Source organism: Phaenicophaeus curvirostris, chromosome 5, assembly GCF_032191515.1.
Source record: "Phaenicophaeus curvirostris isolate KB17595 chromosome 5, BPBGC_Pcur_1.0, whole genome shotgun sequence".
Classification (NCBI taxonomy): Eukaryota; Metazoa; Chordata; class Aves; order Cuculiformes; family Cuculidae; genus Phaenicophaeus; species Phaenicophaeus curvirostris.
In genome coordinates, this window is record NC_091396.1 from 58,470,570 (window position 1) to 58,487,440 (window position 16,871).

A 16,871-nucleotide genomic window follows, 5' to 3' on the forward strand; every position below is an offset into this window, starting at 1 on the left:
GTAATCATTTTATTTCTGTGAAACCAAATATGAAGTAGAACGGGGGTGCTCTGTTTTGAGCTAAAGCAGAGTTAATTTTCTAACTTTTCAGCCTTTGTTAAAATCCAGGGGTTTTTTTAAAAAAAAACTTTTTTTTAAATTTCTGTTGGTGGCAGTTAATAGGCAGGACTAACTACTATAAATTAGTTGTTACAAATCAGATTTTAGATTTTTCCACAGCCAGTAAAATCTTGGGAGACTTGCCCTGAAAGGCAAGATGCACATATTTAAAGTCCCCATTCTGTCTGTAGAGAAGGTATTAAAGTGTTGCTTGCTCTGTTTTTATCTTGTACCTTGAATTCTGAGAAGGCACTGCTTCTGAAGGCATGGAAACTTTGGAAAACGGGTAGTCAGTTAGTGGACTCGATGTTGGAGAAGGAGTCTTGATGACCCCATGCCAGACTGATCAAACCAAGGGTGTTTTAAGTCTCACATCCCTACTTTAACACATTGTGTGGCTGACACAGGCATTCTGCTGGAGATGATTCTGTTGGATTTTCCTCCAAAGCCCCTGAGCATTAATTAACGCACTTGGGTACTCATGAAACACTCTTCATAATGATAGGCAATTGCTTTAGATCATTTGTTACACGTGATTTACAACAGCATCAGATTTTTAACAAGCCTTGGCACTAACTGGTGAATGTTAGCTCACTGTTTCTGTGTTCCCAGGCTAGTAATCCAAGGAAACTGATTTCTAACAAAACTTCAGAGGAAGAGATAAGTGCTTTAGTGTGTGTTCTGGTACCTTATTGATACCTTTAGCTATGACATCTTTGGAGGCAGGTGACTAAATAAAACTTGGGTCTAATGTGTTGTAAAACTGGATTCTTTCTCTTATCATTTGCTACAAATTGAGAAGGAAGGAGCTAGAAGTACTTGAGATGCTAGTGATCAGTTGTTTGGGGATTACTTGAGTTCAGGTTATTGCTTTTGAGATGAATGTTCATTTCCTTACAGTTTCTTAATACCCTGGGGCAATGTGAAAGCTGGACTGTGTGGCAGGCTTCTTTGTAGTCGTGGTTGTAGTTGGGTCCTGCCAGATACAGCATTGTAAAGAGATGCATACATGATTGAGACAAAGTTCTCTTGATTCTGAGAAGTTAAAAACAAGTAAAATAAGTAGATCCTGCTAGCCATTTTAGCCAGCAGTTCTGATGTCTGAGCTGCGAGGTGTTTTCCACTGCTGCTGTGGGAGCTAAGCCTGTGGGTCAGCTGGTATTTGTAGCCAGTCTAGTATTCTCCTCTCCAAAGTCCAACTGATGTACTAGAATGGACTTGAATTTCTGTGTGTGTAACCATGAAGTAACTGGCAGCTTAGCAGAATGGCCAGCACTGTAGACCCTCCTTCAAAGTCTGAATGGTAATCTGGAGAACTTGAGGTTTGTGGCCAAGCAGTGCGAGATGCTTTTCAACAGTTATACCTCTTGCTTCAGAGAACACCAAGCATTATTCATTGCCCTCTACGTATACAGTTTTATTCGTAGTAGCCTTTTTGTTTGGGCCTCTTTGGACTTAACATTAAATATAATGATATTGTTTTCATTTGTGCCGGTGAAGTCCCTCAGTTATCAGATGTGGATCATGGTTTGACAGCTTGCCCAGCTTACACTGATTTCTTTTAACACAGATACATTCTGAAAATAAAGTTTGTCGCTACAGTAAGGGAGCTATCACCAGTGTTCTGGAAAGTTGGTGTTGTATTATTGTTAACAAAAATACAAGTTACATCAGTGCCTTTTGATAGTTTATTAGCGTGGAGCACTGAGTCATTCAGGTTCTGTACATTGACAAGGGTATCACCACAAGCTAATGCTAATGGTAAGAAAATGATGACTTCATAGATGTCCAGTGCTATAGTAAGGATACTTTTTAAGGGGAGTGTAGGATAGTTACTGCTATTTACAAAGAAGAGGGCTGTTTGTGTTTTTTTTATAAATCAGTTAATAGAAGGAAAAGTTTGCTTTTTTTCTATGCAGCAGTTTGTTGTTGGTCCATCATGCTCTTCTTTCTGCCTCTGCCTGAACCCAAACCCCCTCACAGCCTGACAGAAATGTTCGCTTACGCAGCTAGCCCTGCTTCAGTTTGTACTACATCCTTCTCCAGTGTTCGGCTGCGACATCAGAAGTCGATGTCCATGTCAGCCTCTGTGCACACGAAGATGATGTTGCCTCCAATAGACAATGGCGCAGATAACTTCAGGCCTATGTAAGAACCTGAAATCGTTGTGAAACTAACTTATACCCACTGCTTCTTAACTTTGTGCTGTGGATTTTTAGTCCTAGATTGTTCTAGTATATATTGCCCACAAGATGTGTGTTTCCTCATTTTTTTCAGTCTTGTTTACATTTGTCTTGTGGTGTGTCAGGCTGTCTGTGACATAATCCTGCAATTTTTTTTTCTTAGTGTTAGGAGTTTTGGACATTCCCTTTTGCCAAAGTTTATGGGAGATTTTAACTATGTATCCTGAGGGACTTCACTGCTTGGAGTGGTTAGCTTGTAGAGAATTTTGTGTAGGATCCTTTCAAATTAGCAAGATTTTCAAAGATGTATATATGGAATGTGGAGGGGGAGACTAAAGTTACCTATTGCTTCTCTTTCCTGGAAGGAAACTTTACTCATCAATTCTTTTATCAGTCTTCTCAGTGAAACACTGGATGCCTAGTTTATCTGGTCTTTTCTAGGATGCTGCTGTTGCATTTTTCTGCCTATGTGGGTTTCTGTTTCGGCAGCCTTTTAATCCTAACTTATTACAAGTTTGATTCCATACAGTGCTGTAATAATGTTGATATTTGCAATCTTGGCCTATATAAAATGTCTGCTTATGCTTTACTGTAGAGCATAGTGTTTTGTGTTTCCTGCAGAACCATAGTGCTTCTGTAAAGAAGTTCTAGCATTGTTTTTTGTTTTCTGCTCTAGCACTATTCCCGATCAAAGAACTCCTGTTGCTTCAACTCACAGCATTAGCAGTGCAACCACACCTGATCGTATTCGTTTCCCCAGAGGAACAGCTAGTCGGAGCACTTTCCATGGCCAGCTCAGAGAGCGACGTACTGCTACCTACAACGGACCGCCGGCTTCTCCCAGTCTGTCCCATGAAGCAACGCCACTTTCACAGACTCGAACAAGGGGTTCCACTAATCTGTTTAGTAAACTAACTTCAAAAATAACAAGAAGGTAAGCCTCTCAAAGTGGCAATGCAACATTTCCTTTTTAATAGGTAGTACCACACGTAGTAGTTCATTGCTTAGGTTATTTTCTCTGATTAATGGCCTAACAATTTCTACAACTTAAAATGCCCTGGCTTATGATTTTTTCATAGTTGTTTTGGTTACAGAAGCCATTTGTTTATCCCATTTGATTCAGCTGGTAAAAAAGGTGAGACAGCTTTGTCTGTGTTGTTTCTGCTGTGCTCTTCATCTTCATGTCTGAGAGGTGCAAATGCTGCAGACCTGAAAACTTTTCACCTCCGTTCAACAGGTGGTCACTCTGGCTGCATTATCTGTCAGTAAATGGCATAAACTAGGATCCCAGCCTTGATATTTAATGTAGCATTAGAAGCTCCAGTTGTGTTTCCCAGTCACTTAGGCTATTAATATTTCCAGAATAATCTTGCTGGCAAGACATTAATAGAAATATCACACGTGAAAGGGAAGGGGCAGGAGACAAAAGCTTCTTTTGGCAGTAGGACTATCACAGGTCATCTTAAGATGGCAACAATACTATGAGATCAGCCTAAGGAGGAGTCTGGTCAAACTTTTAAAAACTTACTTCTATTTTGACCTTTAGTTTATGTGCAGATTCTGGTTTTGTTGTGAAGGTGTGTTTGTCTAGTCGAGGTCTAGCTTAAGCAGTTATTGTTCCTGCACTGTTCCTGTTCTTATTCTAGTTTCAAATTCATGTGTGATTTTAAATTAGTTCCCCACAAACACTAAAATGGAAAACTACCTAGTTTTCTTTCTGTGTTTAAAAACCTGTTTGTTCACATACCACATACTTGAGACCACTTTGCTATCCTCAGCTCGTGTTTGCAGAAGTGAGGGTTTGTTTATCTTTGCCTTCAGATAATCTCCGTGCTTTTGTACATTCTTAATCATGAAATTTTTTGGACTGTATCATTCTGATCTTGGCCTGCTCAGTTTTGGTTTAGGCTTATAACACATTGGCACCAAGCCATTTACTTCCTGTGTGTTTTGATGACTATCCATGCCACCCTCTCAGCATCCTCTTCATAGTCTCCTATTCCTGAAAAATCATATTAAGCCAAACTCCAGTTTTTCACAGCTGGCTGATTTCAATTTAGAGAGTGAATTTCTTTAAAAATGTAGAAGTTGTTTCTGTGAAAAACAGAAACATGGCAGCTAAGCCGTTGGTAAATGTTTTACCCTGCTCAGCTCCCTGCCATCTAGCACTTCTCTGGTGGGTTTATTTTCCTTCTTTTTCTGTTAAGAGACGGAAGAGAAAAAAAAATTTCAAATTAATACTAAGAATTAAATTATCTGGTTTTTGTCAAGTGAAGTTTTAACCATAGACATCCTTTTGGAACATCTTTCTTTCTGTACTTGTTTGTAATATCCTTACTTAGTGTTCCAAAGGTGGACACTCAAACTGTGAACATGAAAGCTTTTCACTTGTGCTGCTGGAAGATGCCTTTTGTGTTGCGTCGGTCGTTTAGGCAGCATTACCTCCAAATTTCAACTTTTGTGATTTTCTCAGTGTTTTCAACAATGTGATTTCCTCGAAGTTTTTCTGCAGTACTTTTGACAGTAGCTTAAATTCCATCTGGACTTGATTAAATAACGTGCAGTTGTAACACCATAGGACCTCTTATGGTTGAGGCTTTGTTATAATGGGTGCTAGACAAACTAGTAAGGAGTTGGATCATCCCATCAAAGCGCACTTACGTCTCATTTGAAATTTTGAAAAAAAAAACTTAAACCATTTCATTCATTCTGTGGGGGTCAGAATCCTTTTGATTGTTAACAATTGTCTGCACCAGAACATAATTACAACTTCTACCACTACATTAGCTAAATATTTAAGGCAATTTTTGGTGCAGCATGACTGACTTTATGTTGGGAAGGAAGGAAGAAACCTAACTATGAAAATACTCGAGAACTAATTATAGTAGGGTTATTGATTTTTGCTTTCTATTTGAAATACATGAAGAAAATAAACATATTTTTATGTGGCCTTGCAGATTATGAGTTTTAAAGTGTTTTGACACCAGTACATATTTTAATTCTTAGTAACTCTGGTGGCATGTTTCCCAGAAAAATTAAGTTTGGAAGTAACAATGCTAAGATTTTTCAGACCTCAAATCATCTTCTTAATCTCAGAATGTATTGAAGTGTAATTTCATTATGCGTTTTAAATGAGATCTCTTTTTGCATGCTTCACTCTAAATGGCTTTTTTTCAATTTATTTTGTACAAAACTTTTTGTTAATTATTATTTTGGCTTAATTTCTTTTAGAAACATGTCATTCAGGTTTATCAAAAGGTAGGATTTATTTATATTTAAAAAAAAAGTGGCTCCTGCAATTAACAACAGATTTGGCTTTCTAGCCTTGGTTTTCTGAAAACTAAACTTTCCGCTGAGAACTAAATACTTTCTTTCTTGAGAAAGAAGCATAGAATAAATCTATTAACTCATGATGATACTTAAGAATCTGTGGCACCTGAATAACAAAGATGCTAAGCATGCCTTGTGAATTCTTCTTTCTTTGATAGAGTTGGTAGTACCAAAGTAATTCTGTTTTCTGTACTAATACACTTAGCATGCTTATGTTTGAAGAATGAGGTGTTTGATAACAATGATGAAAGTTTAAACAAAGCATAAGGTTACAAGTAAATAGAGGTAAGTGATGCTAAATTTACACTTTGTTTTATGATATTTTATAATGAGTTTGAAGTGTTGTCTGCAGTTGTTACAATAGAAGGCAAACTGAACACGGTTATGAATCTTAAGAGTTTTGTATGGAAGATCGAATGAAAATTCAATGGCTGTGTATTTTAAAACAGGGTGCATTTGCTGAAGTGAATTGCAGCGGAAGTGCAAATAGAGCACTTCACTTATGAACAGAAAGTATGACATCTATGCAGATTTATTAACAAATGGGAAGAGCTCAAAAGCCTGACATTTTAAGCCCAAAAAATTGAATTTAGTTTTGCAATTTGGGGATGAATCGAGGCACTATGTATCTTGTTAGTCCATCATGACTTATTAAAGTTGGTTAGACAATTTTGATATACAAGTGAATTTCCCATTAGAATTTTTGTAATGCTCAGTTGCATCATATCTTGGAGCTTCTTAAAGGGCGGTACTTTCAATTTCCAGCTACTGATCAAAAATAAGGATAGAGCACCAAAACAGATAGTTGTTTCAACTTCCAAAATGCAAGGCTAGGCACATAGCTGTAATTTGAAGTTTGTCATACCATTTCAAGGAAATATTTAGATGAAGGAGACCTGAGATATGTAAATTGCTTCTTAAATTTGGGGTTGTTAACGTACAATCTAATTATTAAATTTACTGATGAAATGACTAAATGCCATTCCACAGTAATAACAATTAGGACTCTTTCAAACTGACTCTGTTTAGAGAACTGGTGTTGGTTGGGTGTGCTGGTCTTGTCTCAGCTGACTTGAGAAAAGCAACACACGCCAAGCGTTAGCTAAGGAAAGAAACCATCCAGTGCAGCATACAGATGAAACTGAGCAGTTTTAACTCAATGTGCATCGTGAGATGGGGGTGCATACCACTTTATAAGAGGGAGCTTTCATCTCGTAGTAGTCACATTCCTTGTAAAACAAAAGATTGTGATTTGTGCGACCAGCACAATTGGATGCATATAAGTTTGTTACTCTGCTTCTCTGAAGAAAGATGAAAAATGCTCTTACAAGTACAGTTTTAACCAAGAAGATTACTGTTCAAATTTGAGACTTTTGAAAGGCAAATTTATTAAATATTTTTCTAAAATTTTCCTTTCACTTGAGGCCAGGAGTCTTAGACTGTTGTGGAAACAACTGCTGCAGCTTCTATGAATGTCTTTTGAATAAGAGATTTACAGTCTTGCACCACCTACACAGGACCAGTGTGTGCTTTTTAAATTCTGTTTTAAGCATGCGTGGTCTCCCTCCATACCTGATCTTGTATGTAGATACAAAATTAAATTGAAAATATTGGTGAGGTTGGCAGTTCTTTCTTACTTTATATGCTGTGAATCTTACCTAAACTCACCATCTTTGATACTGAAAGAGCTACTGTAACCCAGTGACATGTATATATCATGTAACATCATTGTAGGGAGCTAAACGAAGGAAGGTATTCAGTCACTCCTTTTTAAACTACTGAATTCTAATATTGTACTGGGTACACAGAGGTATAAAATATATATGTGTGTATATATATCTTGTACCATGCACTGTCCTTGCCAATCTGCACATTGTGGAAGTCTAACTTGTTTTCTGACAGAAAAATCACTTTGTTCCAAATTTTATTGCAGCATCTTTTCTCCATTTCCATAAATTGGTTCTACTTCAGCGTCTTGCACTTTTTGCTCTTTTTCTGTATCTTTTTAGACAGTTTTCTTTGTGTTTATTTGGATTTTTAACAGAATATACAAAGATGTAAAGAACAGAAAACACAGCATAACTCAGAGCAGATGCATGGAAGCATTCTTATTTTTGAAAGCCTTTCACAAACCATAAAAGAGATAGTGTGTAGGCATTGCATGAAAAATGAGAACATAACTTTTCTAGATGTTTGTTCTGTTCTCAAGTCCAAGGAGTGCCTTGGTCTATAAAATCAATTTGTATAAAAATACAAGAAAAAAAAAGTTTAGAGCATAAACCAGTAATTTGGAAGTGAAGATTGCATTAGCGCTGAGGAGGCCTCAGGGCTGTGTCTGATTTGCTCACAGAAACAGCATGGGCAGTACGGTAAGTGACTGTGCCCAAAGCACCGGTGCTGGGCTGCACAACTGGACCATAACCATGTCCTTCATGAAGGAACTGAGAATCTAGAGAGACTGGCACAGCTCTCCAGAGCTTGACACGGTGGTTCGTATTTGAAGGTGCATGTCACTGACTGCAGTTCCTGCTGCTAAATGAACAGAGCACTGATGCATGGAAAAACTGAACAAAGTAAGGATTTTCTTAGAGGCTTCCATGAAAGAGTGTTTATTATTTCAAAGTGCAGATATTTCGTGAATAATTAATTTTCTTAGATTTAGACTACAGTGGTTTAGAAACTAAACAGTTTGGCTTAATTTAAACCTAAAAAGGTTCTGGGAGCATCATTAGGGATTTTTCCTCCCACACTTTTCTGGGCAGATTCCAGTGACAGTAAGACTATTGCTGGGGACACGAGTTATGCTCCATTTTTCTACGAGCTCTAGCAAGCTGAAAAAAATAATAAATATCCATAAATACCTGCTTCTCTTAACAGAGCTGTCGTCCAGTTTATAGGAACACAGTAGACTCTTTAAAGTTCGAGTACTCCCAGTTCTTCAGTTGAGCAGCGTCTTCAAATTTGTTGCTTGCTCTGCTCAGTAAAACAAGCCTTTCCCGGATCATCTGAAAGATGTGGATTTGTTCAGTTGGTACATCTGATGGTTTCTCCCCTGTTACATACCCCCTTGTCAGCCCTACAGAGTCGTAAAGGATGAGTTCATGGACTGTATACCTTACAACTTTTTTTGCACCTTCCCCTGTATCCACCATAGATAAATAGCACAAGATCTCATGGAAATTACTACCATTGAAAACCCACTTTGAGGTGCTAGAATTAGTTGAGGACTTGTCAGTTGGGTTTTTTTTTCATTATCTTCCTTGTCCTTTTTTGCTTGTGATGACTTTTCATCGGTCAATGGCAAACATTTCCTAGCAGAGACCCCTCGTACCACATGCTGTGCGGTACCTGAGAGAGCAGGGTTCTCATCAGATGCCATTGTGACAAATGGCTCGTAGCTGAGTGACCTGCCACTTTAACTGGATTTTTATTGCATTAGCAGCGTGAATTTAGAGTGAGGAGCGAGTGCTGCCACCATGCTCCTTGTAACGCTAGCACAACCTCTGTTCCTTTGTGACAAGGACTGCGCAGAGTTATCTTACAAGCCTGTTCTCTCACTGCAACACTCAAAGGGAAAGAAAGGAGGAAATTAATCCCTGTAACACCCCACACAGCCTAGTATAAATACTGCTGCGTGTCAAAAAATAAGTTTACTCTCTTGACATTCCTATCCCTAGACACCTGTCAACCAAACTGCTTTAATAATTTACTTTATTCCGTTAAGTCATGTAGTAGCTTAGAGTAGGCTTGATAAGAGCCTTATAAAGACACCTTCCCCATGAGCAGAATTAACACTGAGGTGGTACTGCAGTAATGGCAGGGTAGAGGAACATGAATTTCCCTCTTAATTATGCTTGATGATACTGGGTTTTTTAAAAACGGTGATGATCAGCAATGCAGTGTTAAGCAATGCAGGAAGGCAGAAAGCTTAAGTGTACTCAGATGTGAAAGATGCGTCAGAGTAGAGATTAATAGGATAGAGATACATCTCAAGAAACATTGGACTTGCCTCTAAACGTTTGCTGAAGTGTATATGCATCTTGTTCTTTTGCTTTGAGGTATTTGTGTTTGATGGGAACGGTTGGACTAGATGATCCGGTGGGTCTCTTCCAACCTGGTTATTCTGTGATTCTGTGATTCTGTGATTTGGTATTGTTTAAACATCTGATGCCACAGAATTTGATGTGCGTGCAAACACACAGAGTGACCAGACTTGTCTATAAATAGGTTTTGGTTTTCAAATATATGATTTATTTTAAATATAATTATCCTAAAATTAATTAGAAGTTATTATCATTTGGGTGGTACTGTGTATGCTGTGTAATTTTAGTTTAACATCTTTAGAAGCTCAACTTGATTTAATGAGTTCTACAGTATTAGTACCTTTAAACGTACAATGTAAAAGTTAGTCCTGGGTCTTTATAAAAACTATAGTTTATAGGCTATAGGTGCTATCTTCCAAACTTCTTTTAACCTGTGAAGTTCTTTACATCTTTGTTGCTTTGTATTTTAACACACCTTTGCTATGATTGCAATATCTTTTAGCAACTACTTAGATATTGTATATTGTAGTGTAAGATTTGTCTTCTCTTTCCCACTTCCTTTTGCTTCTGCATTCTTTTCAATGAGGCTCCCAACTGAATATGAGAGGAACGGGAGATTTGAGGGCTCAAGGTGAGGGTAAAATTTTTGTTTAAAATGTTACTTAGGTGAGTTTCTCCCCGTGATTCTGTGGCATAGTGGCTTCAGGCAGCAGCTTTTGTTTCGTGTAAGGCTTTGAAACTAAACAAAGAAGCGTTTCTGTCTGCAAAACAGCTATTAAAGCTCTGACTGACTTGGTTCTAAACTTTCATCTTTCCTGTTGCCTTTTCCCTTGTGTGTTTCTTTTTCATTTTAGTCGTTATAATTTGCTGTTGTCTTGTAGCTCTGTAGGTGAGCAGTCTCTAGTGAGGATGCAAACATGCGGGATAACCACTGAAGGGTGGTAGGATATTTCTTATCTCCAAAATCACAGATCACAATGTCTTTCATGTTACAGTCTTCAAAAATCTGCATATTAAAAAAACCAAAACACTACTAGAAATTATCAAACTTGTACTGGTTCTGCCAAGTGTTTTCAAGTAGAAAAAGCTTTCTAAAAATAAGCATTGAGTAGAAGTTTGTTCCCTCTGCCCACTTACAGCCTTATTAAATAAAGCCTTGAAAGCAAGTCCTCTTCAATTTGCTTGCTGATTTTTATAACATCTGGTAAAACACGTAGCTGGGTTTGACAGCATAACTTAATGACTCTTGCAGTTTTTAGAAGCCTTTCTAATAGAAGTTAAAATTATTAAATAGATTATCTTTGAGAAATACATTTATTTATTTTTGAGCTTGCCGTCACGTTTTATTTAACTTTTTCATAATTGCCTGCCGCATGGTGATTGAAGAAAAGCTCTGTGTAACCAGAAATTCATTGCCAAGTATTTTAAAGAGCAGATTGACATAATATTGTAAATTGAACTTTGAAGCTCAATATGAGACCTTAAACTGCATGTTTCGGGGTCAGTTAGGTTATGCTTTTTCAGAAAATATTTCAGCATGACAGTCAGTATGTTTAGTTCTCTTGTCCTGAGGACAAGTAAATTTGAAGAGGTGACTGGCAGTGTGCGAATATTCATAAAGCAGATCTTTTATGGCTTTTTTCCTAAAGGTCCCTGTGTAGTTCCTTATTCTTTAGCTGCGTGACTGCTGATTTTAATTAAAGTAGAAGAAGCATTGCAAACTAGAAATTTCTGGAACGTTTATTTTCTTTGTCCTGTATAACTTTATTTATCTTTGGCAAGGGATAAGCTTTTTTTATTGTTAAAGAAAGTGTTGCAGACTTGAGAAATGCATCCTGGGTATTTTGTGCTTTCTCTCTTAAAACTGTGACAGGAATAGTAACCCTCTTACTTGTCGTCTTTGCTAACAGTGTTGAGGAGGTGTCTCACAGTGATTTCCAACTCCTTCCTGCATTTCAGCCTCAAAGGTGGTCAGCTGCATAGCTTGTAGCAGTAGAAGGTTTCATCACTTTACCTGTGTCAGTCATTGATATTAAACTTGGAGACAAAATACGTGCCCCCTGTTGAAGCTAATGCGAGTAGCCTACAACGTGATGGGACTCTAGTGATCATCTCAAACACACACCAGTGCCAGAAGGCTGGAATGAGACTGAACCAGCACAAAACTGGGTGGCATGTTGGCCATAGCACAGTAGTTAGGTGACCCTGGTCCTGCTTTCCTTCCTCCTGCTTTAAACTAACAACAATGGGACTCCAGTGGCTGGTCTTCAATGTTTTGCACAGGAGGAGGTACAGAGGAACCCCCAGGACAGGCGTATGAGTGGGCACCTCTCATGAGCTGGCACTCCCACAGCCTGGGCTGAGCACCCTTTTGTCACAAGTCACTGCTATTTGAATGTTCCAGAAACTTCTAGTGCAGAGCTGGTGTTTCAGCTGTCCACGTGGCCCAAGAATAGGGGTTTGAGCAGAACCTGCCTTAAAATCGAGTCCTAGGTGATGCATGTAGCTCTACCTCTGCAAGGCCATTTTCCTCATGCTCCTGACTCTAGTGACTTCCAGTCCTGTCACCTGTCGTATCATACCGTTGTTTCAGCCCCAACAACTAGTGCTTTACCTTGACTGTCTGTCCAGCAGCTAGGAAGGTGAGGCATTGCTCACAGTTGGAACTTCTAGATGCTGTTCTAATACCAGTAGCGTGCATTGAGTGTTTGCTTCACTAACATAAAATGTGGAGAAGGTAGCTAGCCCTGCTAACTAATAAATACCTGTCTTTCAGCCGCAATGTAGCTGTGGATCAGAAGGATGAGAACAAGGAAGCCAAGCCTCGGTCACTGCGTTTTACCTGGAGCATGAAAACCACCAGCTCCATGGATCCCAATGACATGATGAGGGAAATACGAAAGGTCCTGGATGCCAATAATTGTGACTATGAACAAAGGGAGCGTTTCTTGCTTTTCTGTGTCCATGGAGATGGGCACGCAGAAAACCTTGTACAGTGGGAGATGGAGGTGTGTAAACTGCCAAGACTGTCCCTAAATGGAGTTCGCTTTAAGCGGATATCGGGAACATCCATAGCTTTTAAAAACATTGCTTCCAAAATTGCCAATGAGTTAAAGCTGTAACAAGGAAAATAGTTACGTTGTAAATTAGTTAGCAATTTCAAGTGTTTTTGAGAATTCCAATGGAAATGTATAGAATAACATTTAGGCAATAACTTCTGCATCCTTCTGAATAGTGATATTAAAAAAAAAAAAAAGCTGCTGAGCTGGGAGGGAGAGTTGGACTTTTTTATAAGTGCACTACAGCATTAAAGTTGCCTACTATGTAAAATATTACCCCTTCTGCTTTATTTCCATTGCTCCATTTGACAACAAATTGAAACACAGAATATTTTCATTTAAATATGCCTCCTGTTTGTGTGGACGTGTGAATGTACAGTATGTGTGTATAATATATAAAGTATTATATGTAAACAATTCATTTACAACATCAAGCTGTACCAGTACCTCTTTTTGGGCTAATTTTGGTGCTAAAAATTGAAATGGCCAAGGAGGAAACACTTGAGTTAATATTTTAAAAAACTGAAGCGATAACCAGTAAATGCAGGTTTACAGTTCACTGCTGTGTTAAGAAAAAAAGTGTGTGAAGGGTTTGGATTTATGGTTGTGAACATTATTAGTCCTGTTTCCTAAGTAGATCACATGAGATTATTAAAAATTCAATTTTACTGAGTAAGTCTTGCATTATATTTTGCCCACCTATTTATTATTTAAGTCTGAATCAAATTTTAAAAATGTAGTTAATTTGTGCATTAAAATTTGGGTAAACGCTTCCATTCTTATGCTTCTGCTAAACTGCTAAAGTTGTATCTTTGTCCTTTTGGCTTATGAGCATTGATTGCAGCTAAGAACACTTTTCTGTTGTTCCACCATTCCTCTGCAGAACGAGGTGGTTTCAAAGGATGTGCTGAATGCCGACTAGTGACTTTTTCTTTCAGATCAAGTTCTCCATATTAGACTAAGTCAGACTGATACAAAGCACAAAAGGACTCTCACATAACAACCGTATTTTGATGTGAGCTGCCGTGTCTGAGTCGGTGCCATTCTAAGGTTTGCTGCACTTGGGACAATATGGTCCTTCACATTCTGGGTGCGCACACTATTGAAACCCAAAAGTGGGAATCAAATTGGCTACTGATCTCTTCTGTTGTAATGTCCAACTTGCTAAGCTACAGCCATAGGCAGTAGCAGTTAAAACTTTTCCTTGTAGCTCTCTTCCAGTGAGCTTCCACTTGGCTCTGGTTGTATTGCTTTTGATGGCTTTATGCTAGTTGTGTCCTGAGCTTCTGCTGCAGAGGGAGTCCGCTGTCACTCTTAACGTGCAGTGTGGAAGCCTGCCCTTGATGAACTCTGATGGCCAGCTAGCTTTCTGTAGGACGCAAAACTGCTCTGAGATGGTCACTGTTTTTTAACCATCACTGTGGTGAGCTGGCTTTGGATTTTGGAAACTAGAATGAAGGTTTTTTTTTCATGTGTCGTTTCCTACTGATGCTCAGTTTATTTCATCAAGGACTTATGTAGATAATACCCTGAATTATCTACCTGACTTTTTGTATTAATGTTTTATGGTTATATTTCAGTGAAGCACTTAAGCATGTACTTAACATGTGCTTTAAACTGGAGCCTAAATTTGCATTTTAAATTTGCAATGAGCTAATAGTTATTCATAGTACACAGTTCAGATTTGACCCGAGGTGAAAATGCAAAGTCCTTAATATTTTGCAAGTTAGTTCTTGTGATCTGTAGTCTGTGAAGGCAGCAGACTTCCCCCCTTTCCCTAAGCATTGATATTGATTATGCTAGTTTAAAGGGTAACCATAGTTGTTAAATGTAGTCAGTATTCCTGAATTTGCATTTTATTCTCTGTATATTCTGTATCACACCATGGCTTGAGAGCTCCAGGTGCTACCGGAGTTCAGTTGGCTTTCAGTGCTCTGCCCATGCCTGTGCTGCTCGATATGGGTTTTTCCATGAAAACTCCATTTTGTAATAGCAATAAGACATTTCAGGGCAGTCATTGTATTTTCTCAGGTGAATAGTCACCTAACCTTTCACTTCTGACGTTTTAAGCACTCCTCCAAATGTATTTTTTTCACCCGGCAGTGCACTTTGTTGTCTGAACTGAAAAAGTGTTCTGATAAATGATGTAAATCTGTATTCGATGGAAGTTCCAAAAGGTTTCATATTAAATGTTTTCTGAAATACTCTCTTCCTACTTCACCTGTTAAGTATCTAATTGTTTAAAAAAAGTGCACCGTTATCGTGCTTTAGATATTTAAAGTTTCTACTTAAGTTTTTTTTTTAAAGTGTTCTCAAAAGGTTCTTTCAGAGTAAATCTGCATTTGAGGTATTTAAAAAAAGAAGCTTACTGCGATCAGAAACAGATTTTTAGCGGTTTCCTTCCCAAATGTGTGCAAAATTACCAAGTTGCAAGAACATACCCTTGTTTCTTTGGCTCACTGCATGCTTACTGCTCCACATCTCTAGGAGTTGCCTGGAAAGGAAAACTGCTTTCTTCAGCTCATCAAACCAAAGACACACTTCTTGCCGAATATGGGCCTTGTAGTCACTCCTATTCCTTGGGGATCTGTGTCGGTTTATCAGCACTGCTGCTGATACAGCTCCGCAGAACTACAGCTGTTTTTTCTCTCTCCTTAAGAGACAAGTTTTAGAAATGCTCAAAGGTCAGTATGTGGTGAGGGTGTAGCAGCAGGCCTGGGCGTTTTGAGACACGTCTAGCAACCGAGAAGTGGTTTTATGAAGTGGCGTGACTGTAACTGCTGGTCCAAATGGTGTGTGTGGGGGGGGGGTGTTTGTAATGGGCTTGTGACCCAAAAGTTTGCATCACCAAAACCCGTGTCATCCAGTTTGGAAGAAGTCTCTTGGTTTCTGGGTCTGGCAGACAAAAATGTCATTAGAGTTTGGGCTCGGGGAGGCTGACTGCTTCAAATGAAAGGTTTTGGATATGTACATTAAGAAAGAAAGTGGACACGGAGCGGGAATAAACAACTTCAGATAAACTTTCTCATGCAAAGCTTTCCTGTACTTGGACTTTCTAAAACACTTTAGTCTATTTTACCTCTTCAGAAGGTCTCAGGTCCCCAGCCATGTTGAGAAGAAGTAGGGAGAGGTAGGTCAGAGGAAAAGCAAGTCCTTCTAGTCTCAAGTGTTTCACATGCTACTTTTATTCAGGCTACAGCATCTGGTCCCATCTGGATGTGAGTTCAAAGATGTTTAGTAGAGAGTCAGGCAAGGTTCACCTTTTTCTCGTGTGTAACAGTGGAATTTCAAGATCAAATGTAGTGAGATCCTGTATCCCAGTTTTTTTTAATCGCAGCATTTTTTTGTCAAGATAAATTAGGTTATTTCAAAAAATAATTTGAAATTACTATCAACATGCTTATCTTAAAGAAATTAAGTCAGGTTCAGAAGTCATCTTAGTCATATGGTGAGATTTTAGCAGATCTGGGCTTCAAAGATCTCCAATTCAGTTAAAACCTCAGCTGTACGTGGGCCTGTTAGGATAATGGGCAGAGGCTTTTAATCAGCCTTTCCCACAGCTGCTGTGTCATGCACTGTGTTGTGGATTGCAGTTAATTAGGACTGTAGCCAACCCAGAGAACCATTTTCTCTGTTAAGCCCTGGCCCGGAGCAGCGGTACGCTCCGGCTGCTTTGAGTTAAAGCCCACTTGGTCCTGCTGGTTTCAGGCACCTCACGGGGTGTGGACAGAGGCCACCTACAAACCAGTGGCTTTCTCTAATTCAAGGGCGGGGTGGTTGGGTGTTTCACGCTATGCATCCTCTAATCAGCTAAGACCCTGAATTTTCTTTGTAACCTGAAGAGTTAAATATTTAGAGAATCTTGGTGGTAGATGGCATTTCTACTATTTGGGAGGTTAGCAATAATGTAAAATTTTGTTTTCTAATTGACGTTGGAAATGTTGAGGAAATACTAAATACCATTTTGGAAAGCTCACCGTAGGTTAATATGTTGTTTTAAACGCATAGATTTGCAGTTTCCCTTATTTCCAACTGTCAATATAAGATAATTTTTGTAAGCCTTCACATAAAAGCCCCCTGATGCTTTCCAGTAAAGACAGGTTCATAGAATCATAGAATAACCAGGTTGAAAGAGACCCACCGGACCATCGAGTCCA

General features: G+C 38.7%; 1 protein-coding gene across 13 annotated transcripts in view; it reads left to right on the forward strand.

The window, feature by feature from the left end:
• The window catches only part of MARK3 (microtubule affinity regulating kinase 3), a 65,167-nt gene extending 50,246 nt beyond the window's left edge, over positions 1 to 14,921 (forward strand). For 2 of the 13 annotated variants that reach the window (XM_069858905.1, XM_069858917.1), the window contains 5 exons: positions 2,083 to 2,247; positions 2,959 to 3,216; positions 5,514 to 5,540; positions 10,242 to 10,286; positions 12,432 to 14,921. In XM_069858905.1, coding sequence (XP_069715006.1) covers positions 2,083 to 2,247; positions 2,959 to 3,216; positions 5,514 to 5,540; positions 10,242 to 10,286; positions 12,432 to 12,777 — 841 coding nt within the window. In that variant the 3' untranslated portion in view covers positions 12,778 to 14,921. The remainder of the gene's footprint in view (positions 1 to 2,082; positions 2,248 to 2,958; positions 3,217 to 5,513; positions 5,541 to 10,241; positions 10,287 to 12,431) is intronic. The other 11 variants (XM_069858909.1, XM_069858907.1, XM_069858910.1 and 8 more) reach the window with 11 other exon arrangements.
• Positions 14,922 to 16,871: the final 1,950 nt, after the last annotated feature.